The sequence below is a fragment of the Embiotoca jacksoni genome, unplaced genomic scaffold (assembly GCF_022577435.1).
Source record: "Embiotoca jacksoni isolate LCO1_2020_lvr unplaced genomic scaffold, fEmbJac1.0.p SCAF_32, whole genome shotgun sequence".
NCBI classification, from domain to species: domain Eukaryota; kingdom Metazoa; phylum Chordata; class Actinopteri; family Embiotocidae; genus Embiotoca; species Embiotoca jacksoni.
In genome coordinates, this window is record NW_027185384.1 from 2,771,951 (window position 1) to 2,787,704 (window position 15,754).

General features: G+C 45.6%; 2 protein-coding genes across 2 annotated transcripts in view; one reads left to right on the forward strand and one right to left on the reverse strand.

The window, feature by feature from the left end:
- snd1 (staphylococcal nuclease and tudor domain containing 1) overlaps nucleotides 1–15,754 on the reverse strand; it is a 169,609-nt gene that overhangs the window by 78,411 nt on the left and 75,444 nt on the right. The window lies entirely within an intron of this gene.
- Nucleotides 6,731–12,331, forward strand: lrrc4.1 (leucine rich repeat containing 4.1). Its single transcript, XM_069164706.1, has one exon. The coding sequence runs from the start codon at nucleotides 8,718–8,720 to the stop codon at nucleotides 11,580–11,582; it is 2,865 nt and encodes a 954-aa protein (XP_069020807.1). The 5' UTR covers nucleotides 6,731–8,717; the 3' UTR covers nucleotides 11,583–12,331.

Genomic DNA, 15,754 nt, shown 5'->3' on the forward strand with positions numbered 1-15,754 from the left:
CCTCCAGGGGATATCCCTGATTGCACTGCTACAGAAAACACATTTAAGCAAGGTCGCAGGGCCTGGAGTTAATACGGGGTGGGGTTGTGTGTGTGTGTGTGTGTGTGTGTGTGGGGGGGGGGGGGGGGGGGGGGGGAGAGATGTGTGTTGGGGGTCCTTTTTCCTTCAACTGAAACTCCATTTCCCTCTTCTTCTTTTTTTCTTGGCTCTTTCATTTGCACAAAGCCAGGCTTTATTTTTTTCCACATTACCTCTGTCATTTAAACTTTCCATGGTCGTTTAGCAGTAATGTCAGTGTCCACTCTGGTGTCTGTTTCTCAACCTTCAGCCCTCCCAATCCTGCATTGTCTCCTACCTGCTTGGTTGAACACCTGCTGAAGTATTATATTGTTGGAGGTTGCAGGTACATTGGCACCAAACATTTGACGCCGTGCTGGCTGCGCTCACAGATTAGACACACTTAGCTAGGCTTCTCAAATCCCCTGTACAGGAGGGAGACGGAAAAAAAAAGATTAAAAAAAAAAAAGGAGGGAGGCAGACAGAGGATATTACACAGGAAAAATAACTGGCTGGGAGGTGAATAGTCATATTAGAGATTAGGCACAAAAAAATGTACACGTGTACATACTGTATGTACACAAACTCCCTCCTCTTTTCTCCAGGTTATTTCATATATACCCATGATATGTATATGTATGCAGTATATCCTTTATTTAAACAGGTAGAAGTCTCACTTTGATTAAGATCTCTCAAGAGTGACCTGGCCAATATACAAATAAAATGTGCATACAATAACAATAAGCTGAGACATCCTTGAAGAATACTTGCTTAATGTGCAATTCTCGTTGTTCTGCTCACATTGGGGATAAGACAGACGTGCCACTATCAGTAATGAAACCCAAATTGGAAGCATATGAGAAAAACACTTCGCTCCCTCCCTTGCTCGCATCTGCTTTCGAACATTGGGAAGTCGCTGGAAAGCAGTTTGCAATATTGTGCCTGTATGGAGATATGTGTGCGGCAAAATACACAGCGTGATAGATGAAAAGGCTTTAAAAGCACATAAACATGGAAATGGAAATCTGCAAAAGATTATTGGCTGGCTGGCACGCGAGCACACACACACACACACGCAGGCACGCACACAACCCCTATTCTGCTTGATGGTGGTGCCATAATCTAGGTGTGGCCAGGTGGCTTTGACCAAAATGAAAAGCCGTTTTATTCTTCTTTTCCGTGACTCGGTGCTGTAAAAGACCTCGGTAGGGCTAATCCTCCTTTACATGAAGCTTGATGGAAATTCTGGGATTAACAGTTTCACAGAAACAACACTGTAAAGAAGGTAGCCTTCACTGTGATTTCAAGAGAGAGGGAAATAGTTTAAGGTCAGGGGTGTCCCCCCCCCCACCAAAAAAAAAAAAAAAAAAAGGGTGGCCACTTTGAGTACCACAGAGAAACTCAAGTAAATTTAGCCCCTTGAAGATGGCATTGCGATATAAGATCACCTCTAAGTAGGGATTTAATAACAATGTCTGGGGAGATATGTAGTCTTAGAGGCAAACTAAGAGGTTTTAGAAGAAGTACATATTTGATCCAGTTACTTCTAGCGGCAAATGTTTCATACAAGACAAAGCATTTGCTTGAATTCATAATTAATCAGTTACAACTCGCATTATTCTACAAAAACAAGTGAACAGAGACAAGAGCAAGAAATGCAAAAAGCACAACATGGGAGCATATAATGTTGCAGAGTAACAATTTAATAGTTAAAGATTTTTGTTATTTTTACTAAACCAAGGACATAAAAGTAAACGGAGTAGAGGGAGCGGCGGGGCTGAATGAAGATGGCATCTTCGCTCCCAAGGAGCTAAAAGTCGAGAAGATTTAGCTGCTCTCCCTGCGGTGAATTACTATGTTTTTACCTTCACATTGCTCAGAGAAAGAGACATCAATTTCCTGCGCCTGGCAGTTGGCAAGGCAACATTGTGATGAACGCACATACAGGGATGCTCCATGAATCCTAATGGGGCCAGCTGACCAATGATGTGGTCAGGGCAGGACCGGCGGGGAGGAGGGGGGAGGGGGGGGGGGGGTAGAGGAGGGGGGATTAGCATAAGGTGAGAAGAAAATATGAGAAAGAAGTATGTCACATGCTTGGCACATCATACTACGTGTCAATTAAAATGCTGTATATCAGTCTTTATAATTAAAACGTAATGACAAACTCTGTTCTTAATTCACGCGGCTGTAATTGGTCAAATAAAAAAAAGTCACAATTCAAGAGACTCACCAGTCCTGTTTCCAAATGTGCATGAAGCCTCTCCTCCTATCTAGCTATCTTGGCTCATGCTGATTGGGTTAACAGTGCTAACCTAACCATATCTTTTTTCTGCTTCCAGCTAACACTGCGCTAGGGCTAATCCCTGCTCTGGCAGCCAGTATGAACACAGCTCACCATAATGAAGCCCATTAGTCTGGAGACAATGACTGCTAGCGAAGCTCAAAATGCTGAGTAACCCAGGATGAAAGAAAAAAGAAGGAGCTATAACACTCTTCTTTTACTGTGTGCCTTCAGATGCCGTGACCTGACATTGCCCTCATTTGAGAGCGCACACGCATGTACATACAACAAGCTGGATGAGCAAACACAATTAACTTGAGACGGGCCTCGAATAGCAGACCAGAGGAACACTGCAGGACGTGGCAATTTAGAGCAGGAGAGTGAGGCCGAGAAGGCACGGGACAGAAGTAAAAGTAAAAACAGAAGGAAGGAAAGAAGAGCAAAAGGAAAAGAGGAGGAAAGAAGGGAGAGGGGGGGGGGGGGAGAGAAACGGGGCAGGAACAAAAGCAGTGGAAATAAAGTCAGAGTATTAGGAAACTGTACTGAGGGGAGGCCACACAAGGTCAGTGAAAGCTAACTAGCGAGACAGAACAGGCATCAGGATGAAACACAACAACTCATCAAAGCTGCCCAGATGGAAATCACTAATAAACCCTATTCCCAATAATCTCTTGATATGCAGGCATATTATTGGTGTGTGCGTGTGTGTGTGTGTGTGTGTGTGGTGAGAAAAATGATGAACAGGAAAAAAAAAAAATCCCTACCAAGCAGTTTAAGCCTTTACAGGGACACTGATAGCACTGTGTCTGCACGTGTGTGTGTGTGTGTGTGTGTGTGTGTGTGTGTGTGTGCGTGTGCGTGTGCGTGTGTGCGTGCGTGTTACAAGTAATCTCCCGCAGAATTAATTCCTGGAAATTGAAATGAAAATGGGAGAGGAACTGTCTAGTAGCAGGTCCTTTACCTCAAGGTCATCAATACAGAGTTTGGGGTGTATGCGCGAGTTGGTGTGTGGACACGTTGGTAGAGTAAAAGGACAGTGGCTTTGAAAAATTGGTTTAAGATAACATTGTGCCAGGGTGGGCACTGGTGTGAAAGAGACCACCGGGACCATACTGGATACTTAGAGGACATGGTCACGCACGTGCACACGCACACACACACACACACAACATTTGCAATAGCTCTGAAAGCACACGACAAGCCCAAAAATAGTGTGCCTCTTGTCTCCTTGAGAAATGTTCTGTCTGCCTCTTTAACACACGCCTACAGAAAACCGTATGCGGATTGCCGAAGGCCCCGTACAGTAAATCCTTGATCCTGGCGATGGCAGTGGCAATGACATTATCATCAGATCTGTCATTTCACTGTACATTTGCCGTAATCCGATTGTCATTGCTGCTATAGCATACTTGCAGGCCGTTCGTCCAAATGGAACTACTGACACGCATGCTAACAAACACAGGCTGCTGACCTACATGTGACTGGCCGCAGCCCAGATTTGCCAGCACTCACCCCGGGGGACGGGTTCTGTACCGATTGCACATACCCCTCGAATATGTTGGCCGACGGGGCACACACCAAACTAGGCCATACAGCACCCCCAAACTACACCCAGTGCCCTCCTGGCCCCGGTGCAGGGGTTGGCTCCACAGTGCCCTTGGCGAAGCAGTGAGGGCAGAGGTCGCACATCAGGGCGAATTGGGCTGGCATGACAGCATGAAGGTCCCACATATCTGACAGCTCATCAAGCCGTTATCAGTCAGCAAGTCCTGAAGGAAATGCCTGACAACACTCTTCTTGTCAAGATAGTGTATGTTAAACTGTGAACATATGGGAACACTGTTTGACCTGAAAGTTTGCTACTATCCACCATGGAGAGACTGGCATCATAGAAAATGTGAAAGACACTCCAGATGAAGCAGTGCAGCCGGGTTTGCAGTTTCAGAATCAGCCTGAACCACCAAATTAGAAGTGCCTTAGAATTCAGGTTATAAACAAACAGGCCAGAAGACTTAAAAAAAAAAAAAAAGTATTCGGATTCACCTCTTCAAATATCAGAAATGGCATGCGGGCTGAGCACACAATGGCACATACTCAACCTTGGGAAAACCTTTCCGTGATCACATGGTTTGGCCCGCGATCAAGCCATCTTGGCAATTACGGGCCAGGATCAAACTATAACGCAAGGGGTCGACCATTTTGGTCAGCGGAGCATTAAAGAGGTAGGCAGGCCGTGACCCGGGCTCCATCAGTGGTGAAATAGCATATTGTCCAGTGAAAGATCAAAAAAATAAAAATAAAGTGTGAGCAAAAAAAAAAAAAGAGACAGGAACGAGAGAAATGGACAAGATGAGGGCCAAGAAGAGAGAGCTGCCCTCGCAGCGCCGGTCATGTTGCTGGTCAGTGGATGATTTTGGTTAGATAATCATCGAGGATGTGATGTGCAGGGTGGGCAAAACTCAACCTGAACCCGTTCTGGGTCACTTGTTCATCAAATGGTGGCACACCACAGCAACAGAGCACTACACCTGACACAAACACAGCACTGTGCACACTGTGCAACATCGGATTTTTGTCATCAATAACCGCACAGACCAACCGTGAGGCCGTCACGTGCAGCTGGTTTAACTGATCAGTGTAGCTGTTGCTCTGAAAAGCACTCGCATATGTATTTTACACGCCTGTTTAAATATATATTTATATATATATATATATGCATTATCTCGTGGGATCATCTGCTTCGAGAATGCAGTGAGGAGGCTGTGTTGCGCCTTTGATATGAGCCTCTACATGACTACGGCGCTGCGGGATCCCCACGGAAAGAGAAGGAAACAGTCTTTCTTTCATAACACAGGAAAACCTCCCCTGTACTCCTGTGGCCGCCACCTAACTGTTACATGTGCTTCATGGAAGCCCATTCGTATTCAACTGCAGTGAAGTCAAGGAGAAAGTCTGTGTGTGTGTGTGTGTGTGTGTGTGTGTGTGTGTGTGTCTGTATAATATAGGAGTTGGCTCTATACTCCTGTGCCAGTGGGAATAACGTACTGCGCTACAGGCAGTGTGACCTTTTCTAGCTGGTGTGCTTTCTCTCCTTCCTCTCTTTGTCTCTCTTTCACACGCTTACTCTTACTAACACACGGACACAGACAGACAGACAGACACACACACACACGCACGCACGCGCACACACACACACACACACACACACACACACAGTGTCAGCTAGCTTTACCAACCATCAATTGCCCACGCCGCTACCTAGTTTAATGGACATGAGGCTTGTACAAATCATTTGAGATGGAGGGGTGATGGGGCAGTAGGGTGCGTTTATTTTGCCTCCTTTCCTGCAGCAGGAAGGTAAAAGCGTGTCTCGCTTCCTCCCGTTTGCCTTCTTTAACATGACCTTTACGGCTTGTGCTCCCTGGAGCGACAGTTTGTGCTCAAATCGAGGGTTAAGGCCTGCCTGTTTAGAGGTGCTCTAACTACCTTCAAAGGCTTACATGATGGAAGGGGGATGAGGAGTCTTGTTTTTCTATAATATATTGTACTTTCTTGTATATTTTCGTGATGTAAAGAAATCAATTCTTCATCTTTAACGAATCACCTCTCAAAACTTATTCCTGTGACTGCTGAAGTCAAACCTTCTGTCTAATATATGGTATTAAAGTAATCGAAACTAAACACTGAAACAAGAGATGGCGATGTCCCAACAACCTGAGAAACAAAACTGAAGATGGAGTTTGGTGACAAGAATATGTGCTTGTAAAACATAATAACCAGTCAGAGATGACAGAGTGAAGGACAGAGAGTGAGCAAGGAAGGGAAGACGGTGAGTAGGGTGAGGGTGGAGTGGATGGGGGGGAGAGGGGGGGGAGTTAATGCACATAACACACTGCATCAAACCAAAGCACTGCTCCGAGCAGGATGCGTCAGCAGTCCATTCATGTTCCTCTATCTTCCAGAAAGGACAAAGCAAAAAACGAGGGAGAGAGCAGAGACAGATAAAGTGAAAGAAAAACAAAGAGAAAGAGAAAGGGAGCAAAGAAAGGAAAGAGAGAGGGCATCATGTGAGAGAGTAAAACCAGATAGTGAGAGGAACGGTGTCCCATCTGCCTGCCTTTACTACCAGAGCAATGCTGGAAAGCTTTGCCGGACTCCATGGAATGGTTGGATTATTGCTGGACAGGAGGGGGTTAAAATCTGGTTGCTGTGGGGATGCCACTGTCCATCTCTGCCTTTTGCTTGGACAGCCTGTCTATTCCCCTAAGCCACAAAAAGCCCCAGAAAGCCAGAGAACAAGAGACTATGAGCATTAAAAAAAAAAAAAAAAAAAAAAAAGAAAGAGAGGGAAGGACAGCAGGAGCAAACTGGTTTTTGAAGAGGTAGATCTCTAAAAAGGTCTGAGTGCTTTGAGCTCACCCAACTACCTCAGGACACTGCAGAGAGCAGGGAGAGCGGCAGGGAGAGAGAGAGAAAGAGAGAGGGGAGAGCGAGAGAGAGTGTGTGTGAGAAACAGAGAGAGAGAAAAAGAGCGAGCGAGCGAGAGAGAGAGAGAGAGAGAGAGAGAGAGAGAGGGAGAGACGGCGCAAGCTCTCTCTTTTTCTTTTGCTGCTACAACGGATCCTTTTCCACATCGACGCTACTGTTAACGTCACGCCTGTGAGCCGCGCTTGCCCACCGCTTGCCTTCTCCGCCTCGCTCCTCTCCCCAGTTGGACGCTGCATTGGTGAGGGGGTGCTGATCGCCACGAGAAGAGGAGGGGAAAAAAAGAAAAAGAAAAAAAAAGAACTGGAAACAAGAAGAAAAAAAAGAAACAAGCCAGAGAGAGGAAGGAGAAACTGTGCATCACCCCTCCTCCCTCCAACCCACCTCGATCAACCCAGCTAAAATACCCCCAGTCCTCCCAGCACCCCCTTCCATCCCCCACCCCACCTCTGAAGAAATTGACGGATTATTGGGAAGTGCACAGGAGGCAGGCTGCAGCTGCTGCTGTGTGCGCTCGGTACTGCTGCTGGGAGCTTCGCAGGGATGGTGTGTGTGCATTTGCAATTGCTGCTGTCGCCGCCACGGCTGCCGAGGCTGGAGCGTGTGGCTGGTTAAGAAGAGGAAGAAGCTAATGAAGGCAGTGTGTGTCACCTAGCCTTTTCAACCCCCACCAACTCCCGGAGGAGCGGATAAAAAAAAAAAAATTAAAAAAAAAAAAAATTACGAAAATCAAATGGACACGACGCCACGTTAAGAGGGGGAGCGAGGAAAAGAGTCCAAGAGAGGGACAAACCAACCGACCAACTGATTGACTACTAAAAAGTGAACAGAGGAATACAGAGAGGAGGGGGTCTGCTTTTCTTTTTTTCACGGTCAACCTCCCGGTCTAACCACTGCAAACAAAAGGCAAAAGAACATTGGAAAGGACTGTGGAATTTCCATTCAACCTTTTAAATCCCACCCCCCTCCTTTTGTCGTTTCTGCCTTGGGTTTTGGTGAACAAAAAAAAAAAATTGTGCTTGTTTCTGTGGTCGCTGTACTATGGAGACCTGTGTAAGGTGTCTAGCAGGGGGATCAACTGTCGGATTCCAAGGACAAGCAAGAGAAGAGGAGCCGACAGCAAGAAGCGAGCAAGGGAGCACTGCTGCTTTGGGAGCCTGACTGGATTCCTATCTACAGTCTTTTCTTTTTCTTTTTTTTTTTTTTTTTCTTCCTAATCAGCACGGAAAGGGAGAAAAAAAACAAACACTCACAAAGGGCCTTGGAACCTTTCTCTTTGGATGTATGGATTTACAAAAGGGCTCATCTTGGTTAAGCTCTTTGGCACTGATACCTGTTTTGACAGGGCAGATATAAAAGGTTTTCTTTGCTGCCATTGGATATAAATACATCTGATGCGAATACCACAGCTCTTTCTGATTGCAAAAAGGAGGGAAGCTATATATCTCAGTTCAAGGACCTGTTATAATAACTTGAGGTAGGTGTCTAGTGTTTCAACCCCTCTTTGCATCAATTTGTAACACCCTACCCTCCCCTCTGTCTTGTAAAACGGTTTTTGGTTGCTTAATTTACTATCATGTCCTTCTCATACACATGTTTCAGAAAAGCCAGCCCTCTCAACCCCCCCCTCTCCCCCTCCCCCTGAGCACAGTTCATGGAAACAAAAGTACTTCCTAACTGAGCATAGGTCAAGTCCTCTTGCCCATTAGCAAAACCCAAACCCATGTTTACCCCTTGTCCTCTTCAGTTCCCTTAATCTCTTTACTCTGGTCCCCATAACACTACTACCAGTCAACCAGCTACGTCCCCTGTCCCCAAACCCCGCAAACACCAACCCCAAACATCCCCATCCTCCCCCCCAGATGATGCTGAATTATGAACGTGCCACATCATGAGTCTCCTGGGGCGGGTAGCTGTGCATCGTGCCAGGAAAGCCGCCCTGCTCTGTGTAGTCTTCCTGATGGCGCGAGCGTGGAGCAGCGCCTCCCTGGCCTTGGCGGGGGCGGCGGCGTCTCAAGGACCCCAGGGCTGTCCACCACAGTGTTCCTGCAGTAACCAGCAGGGGAAAGTGGTGTGCACCCGACGTGGCCTCTCCCGTGTGCCCCCTGGGATTCCTGCCAATACGCGACACCTCAATCTAATGGAAAACGCCATTGAGGCGGTGCAGGCTGACTCCTTCCGCCATCTGCACCACCTTGAGGTGCTCCAGCTTGGGCGAAATGCCATACGGCAGATTGAGGTGGGCGCGTTTAATGGACTTACCAGCCTCAACACATTGGAGCTGTTTGACAACCGGTTGACGGTGGTTCCCAGTGGGGCCTTTGAGTACCTGTCTAAACTAAGAGAACTGTGGCTGAGAAACAACCCCATTGAGAGCATCCCCTCCTACGCCTTCAACCGGGTGCCCTCACTCATGCGACTGGATCTGGGAGAGTTAAGGAAACTGGAGTACATCTCGGAAGGAGCTTTTGAGGGCCTACAAAACCTCAAGTACCTCAACCTGGGAATGTGCAACGTAAAGGGTGATATGCCAAACCTGAGTCCCCTCAAGGGCCTCGAGGAGCTGGAGATCTCTGAAAACCTGTTCCCAGAGATAAAGCCAGGCTCCTTCAAAGGCCTACGTTCACTCAAAAAGCTATGGGTGATGAACTCGCAAATCACAGTCATAGAACGCAATGCTTTCGACGACCTATCTTCATTGGTGGAGCTTAATCTTGCCCATAATAACCTGAGCGCTGTGCCACATGATCTGTTCTCCCCGCTCAGGTACCTGGTGGAGCTCCACCTCCACCATAACCCTTGGAACTGTGGCTGTGAGGCTGTGTGGTTAGCACGTTGGCTAAGGGAGTTCATCCCTACAAACTCAACTTGCTGTGGACGCTGTCACTCACCTGCCACCATGAGAGGCCGACAGCTAGTTGAGGTGGACCGAGGTGAGGGCGCTGCAGCTCAGTGTTCTGCGCCATTTATTGCTGATGCACCAAGGGACTTGAACATCTCAGCAGGGCGAGTAGCTGAGCTTCGTTGCCGCACAGCCCCGATGTCTTCAGTGCGCTGGCTTCTACCCAATGGGACTATCCTGACACATGCCTCTAGTCATCCGAGAATATCAGTCCTCAATGATGGTACCCTTAATTTCTCAAATGTCCTGGCAGCAGACACAGGCACTTACACCTGCATGGTATCAAATGCAGCTGGGAACTCCAACGCCTCAGCCTACCTCAATGTGAGTGCAGCTGAGCTTAACACATCCAACTTGAGTTACTTTACCACAGTGACTGTGGAGGTCTTGGGGCCAACTACTGAGATGCCCAAACCTAAAACTACCACGACCACAGCTGCTGCTGCAGGTGCTGGGGTTGCTGGAGGGGGAGGAGTAGGCCTAGGGACAACAACTACAACGGCCTCTCCTTCCGTCTTTCAGCCAGTCTTCATCTCCACGCCAACTGTGCTGCTGCAAAACACTGACAGTCCACCTGGTGCAGCAAAGCCATCTGTGTTGCCAGGGATCCAAGGTGCCACTGGCAAGCCAGGCAAGTCTGGCCCTAGCCTGGATGAAGTGATGAAGACAACTAAGATCATAATAGGATGCTTTGTGGCAGTGACACTGCTGGCTGCTGTCATGCTCATCGCCTTCTACAAATTGAGAAAGCGCCACCAGCAGAGGAGCACAGTGGCAGCTGCCCGCACAGTAGAGATTATCCAGGTGGATGAGGAGGACCTTCCACCACCAGCGTCTGCAGCCCAAGAGTCGTCTCTCACATTGCCTGAAATCCGGGACCATAACAGCATACATAAACTGGACTTTATCAGCCACAAGACTGACTACAGCTTTCACAAACCCAAGGCCGAGTACAGAACCCAGCCTGATTTCACCTTACACAAGCCCAAGGCTGAGTATACCACATATAAGCCAAATATGGACTTCAGCAGCCACAAATCCATCCAAGATTACAACACTCACAAATCGACACCAGATTTTAGCCTTCACAGACCAAAGCCTGACTGCAGCCCATTTAGACAGAGCTACAGCACTCACAAACCTAAAGCAGAATACAGTCCATTCAAACCAGACTTTGGCACTCACCCGAAAGCTAGAACTGACTATAGCCCCTTCAAACCAGATTACAGCACTCATCCTAGGCAGAGAAGTGACTTCAGTCCATTCAAACGAGACTACAGCACCCAACCGAAACCGAAACATGACTACAGCCCATTACAATCAGACTACAACATACAACATAAACCTAAAGCAGAATACAGTCCATTCAAGCCCGATTTTGGCACTCACCCAAGATCTAAACCTGATTACAGCTCATTTAAGCCTGACTACAGCACTCAGCCTAAACCCAAAACAGACTACAGTACCCAGAGATCTAAAGGAGACATCACCTACAAACCCAAGGACCATTACGCCACACATAAGACTGCACCTGAATACAGCGCCTTCAAGACTGACTTCAGCCCCCACAAAGTGGATTACAGCGCCTTCAAGTCTGACTTTAGTCCACACATTCAGAGACCTAAACTTGATTACAGTCCACATAAACTGGACTACAGCCCGCAAAAGGTGGACTACAGCACTCTAAAGCCCAAATATAACACCTACAAACCAACTGGTCATGGAGCTAAATGGACAGACAACAATGTTGGGAACTCTTTGCCTCGAACCTTGCCCAGCACCATCACAGCAATGGCTGAGCCATTTGTCATAAAAACTCACACCAAGGAGAAGGTACAGGAGACACAGATTTAAACAGGCTGGCCAAAAGGCTCTCACTCTTTTCCCTAGGTCCCCTGCTCCCACCTACCCCTGTTCCACGCCCCCCTGCGTCCTTTACTCATTAAAATCATGCAATAGAATGCACAACGAAAAAAGGACAGGAACTACTTTTTTGTACAGAGTGCAAACTTTAAAAGACTGATGATTTCTTGTTGTACATGCTTATAAATAAATATATATATGGACAAACTGAAACTACCATGGGTTGGTGATAGAGAAACATATATTAAAAGAAATTGAAACTATTTTCTAACTTGTAACTTCTATTTAAAACAATGAGTTGTTTAAGATGCTGTCTTGACTTTGACAAATGAGGGTAGTCTTGTTTTAAAAAGGGGCATTCTGTGTGATTTTTACACCGTGCTACAGAGAATGCAGTGATGAGAAAAAAATATTTATACAGAGAAGACTTTCTTTAACAAAAACCGAAAAAAGGTCAGTGTCGATCTTTACAGGTTTATCTTGTAAAAGCACCAAGAATTTGTACTGTGCCAAATGTTATAAATGCAATAAAAAGGATTTTTGGAAGAAAAAAGGAAGTATTAGAGAGAGATGTTTTTTTCCCCCCTTCCCTCTTCCCTTTTCCTGGCGTATACTGTAACGATCAGCCAAATGCTTTAGACACTGCAGTAAGACGCTGCAGCTATACTTTAACCCTAAGTGTGCTGAGTGACTCAGGCAGAATGAATCACGGTGCAGAAGTGGATGGGGCTTTTTTTTTTTTCTCACCACACCTCCTTTTAATATTCTTTTCGTGTAACAGGAGTTACTACAAGGGATTGTCATGGAGCTTCATCAATGTGTGGCTGATCAAAGGCATGCGTTCAGTCTTCGTTCTTAAGTTCTACAAATGCGTTACGATGTTATAAAATGGAACCATGGTATGTCCAAAAATAGGTATAGAGATAGTGAGATTATAACCATCAAAGGTTAATTGAGATGCACATTATATGATGCTTTTCAAAGATACAAGCCGGCAGTGGTACCTTGTTCATTTTCTGCATTACAATCTGCTATTATTAATCATGTATGTAATGAGGGAAAAGGTGATAAATTACTGTGAAATACTGTTTGGGTGTTTAGACTGTCTTGCACTTTGCTAAAAAATATAGATCCTCATTTCACTTTTCATTACATTTCCAGCTGTTGGGCCTTCATCAATCAGCATGGGGGCTTTTTATGGTGACAAATGCATTTGGGTCCCGCTGTTAACTGTGCATTTTTCATCTTCGACAATATCACCCCTCTCAATCATAATAGAGCTTCACAGTTCTGACTAACAAAGAATGATAACATACACAGTTGTGGACGTGTAGCATCAGACAGGCGAGCCTGTTTGTGTTGGGAAACCACAATATGTGGGACTGAAGAACAAACTGGGGGTTTTGCCGTACTTTCCTGTGTAATTCTGTCTTCATTCATATTTAATGATATCAGGTTTGATTTATTGAAATGTTAAAGAGAGAGAAAGGTGGTGTGAACTATCCCGGGACCACATTTCAGTAAATAACAGAATAAAATGCTTGGAGTGGGCTACATGTGGGTGAGGTATGAAAACTACAAAAGAACTCCCTGGGAGTGACTGAAAGCTGGGTCGACCGTAATCACTGCAACCAGGACAGATACTCACTTCCTTTTATCCCCTTTAAAGCTAACAACTATAAAGATAATAAAAATAAATAAATTAAAAAAAACAATAATCAACCTGAGATGCAGGACATTATCAGATCACAGGCGTGTGCAGGCAGGCAACGCTTTCACCAGGTAGAGTAGTTGACGACACCAGTTTACATAACCACTAAGAAGTGTGGCAAATCAAGAGCAGGTTAGGTAGAGTACCTGTGAGAGCCACAAGAGAAACATAACTAACATCTGTAAGGAGACAGAGTAGACCTGGCGCATCAGAAAAACAGTGCAGCAGTTAGCTGAGAGATGGTGATGTGCTTAACATGCAGTAGAATCAGATGGAAAAGGAGAGTGATGTGTGTCTGTGATGGTGAAAGTTCAGCTCTGACAAAAAAAAAAAAAAAAAAAAGAGGGAGAGGTGACGTGGTGGAAGAAATGGAGGTTAATAAGGGCTGCTGGAGATGCAGAGTGAACATCGTGTGCATTGTGTGCAGCTGATTGGGTTTGTCTTTTTACATTTAGTCTTAGAGGACGTCTTGTGCTGGGAAACGCATTAAAATGTTGTAGAGTGGGACCAGAGATGTTTTTTGTTGTGTGTTGGGCTTCATCAAACAAGGAAGATAGAAAGAATGAGATCTTTATAGTGCAGAAGAGGCAGAATGTGGGGAAGAAAATGGAGGGGGAAAAGCAAGATGATTAATTTAAACATCCCAGTTTAACATGGGCATAAGACACTGCACTGACCAATTGTCACGACTCATTCGTATCTCAGACAGCATGTCTTTTTCTCCCACGCCTGTTGTTTACTTGTAATTGGTTTGATAACATACTGTTCAATGAAAAGTCAGTCAAAGGGTCCCCAATAGTAGCTGATATGAGAGGAATGTTCAAACAAGTGAAAACAAGAAGCTATCAGTATGCTGTTTTTAAATGGACAGTGTTGTGGGGTTAGATGTATTGTGACTAACTTTGTGAACAGATTTAAGCGCCATATCAAGCCTTAAGCTGTGTTATGATGTTCGATAATAAGCATGGATGGGGTTTCTGCCACACTATACTGTTGAGGACTGAAGTATGTTGTGCTAAGTGGTCATGTATTTGCACTGGGCTATAAAAGGCTCTGTCATACTAATCGTTCAAAATGGCCACAGGGTCATCTATCAGCCAATCAGCTGGCCCGGTACTGAAGAGCCCATCTCCATGGGAAACACTTCTCTCCATCCCTTCCCCCTCCATGTCATGCCTTTTTTTTTTTTTTCCTGTGTGTGTGCTTCATTAGCAATCATGAAGCTATTTGAAAGAGGAAGCAAGGCTAGATGAACCTATTTAACCACAGCTCACAGAGCCTTGGGAGGAGGTGCGGGGGGCGGGAGGGGGCAGGAGTGAGAGGACGAAGAAGATAAAGTGGTATAGAAATTGAGATGTAAGAGAGAAAATTTAAGTGAGAAGGGAAGCATGACAGATTTCTAGAGAGAAGTTATTAAGAAGCAAGCGAAATCGAGAAATTTGGTCAAAATAGAAAATAGTTGAGGTTAGAGAAACGGGGCAGAATGTAGGAAGCAAAGAGCAGGCAGAAATGAAACAAACAAGATATGCACGAGGAAATGAAGAAGACCGGAATATGGTGGCTGATTACAGAAGTGTTTCTGGGAGACTAAAAGAAAAAGATATAAAAACAACATGGGCGAGGTGAAGGGGGTTGATTGAGGGACAATGAGTCCAAAAGGAAAAGATACGTAGGATGGTAGAGGGAAGAATAAAATTTAAAAAAAAAACACAAAAATACAGAAACCGACAGAGGAAAGCTGATTAAAGTAAAATGAGAAAAAAAAGTGGTAAGAGGGGGACGCAGAACAGAGAGAGTGAAAGGAAGCAAGAGCAAAGGCACTTGGGAAAGGAGTAAGCAGAGCAAATGTGATGCAAGAGTGCCAGCTACAGATGGAACGGGGGATATATAGCTTGGCCGTCATGGCTCTCGCATGATTGCTGAATGGCCCTGGACTGCACCACAAGGAGTGTGGTGAGGGGTAATGGGTGGGGGTGGGTATGGACGGTGGGTACGGACGGTGAGGTGGGGGGAGGGCATATATAGTGGAGTGCAGCAGATAAGAAGTGCTGATACAAGAAATGGGCTGGACCACTGGGGGGTGCTTCGGCGAGGGAGACTGGCGGATATAAAAAGGCAGAGAGGATGGAATAGTAGGGACAACACAGTGCAACCACGTGCACGCTTTCCGTGACAAAGGTCAAAGCCCTGAAAACTAGCAAAATCAAACAGTATACTTGCTCTCCCGTTCAGTTTAACAAAGAAGCTCATTTTCAACTTAGAAGCAGGACATTCTGAAACCCAATTATTATTGATGCAATCTCTTAATTAGATTTTTTTTTTTCTCGTGTTAATCACCATGCACTGCAGCTCAGGAGATGGCTTTAATAAAATGTTATACCATTAAAATTACCTAGAGCAATAGGCACTATATACTCAGCCATTTATCAACCATATCCTAAATGATGTAACG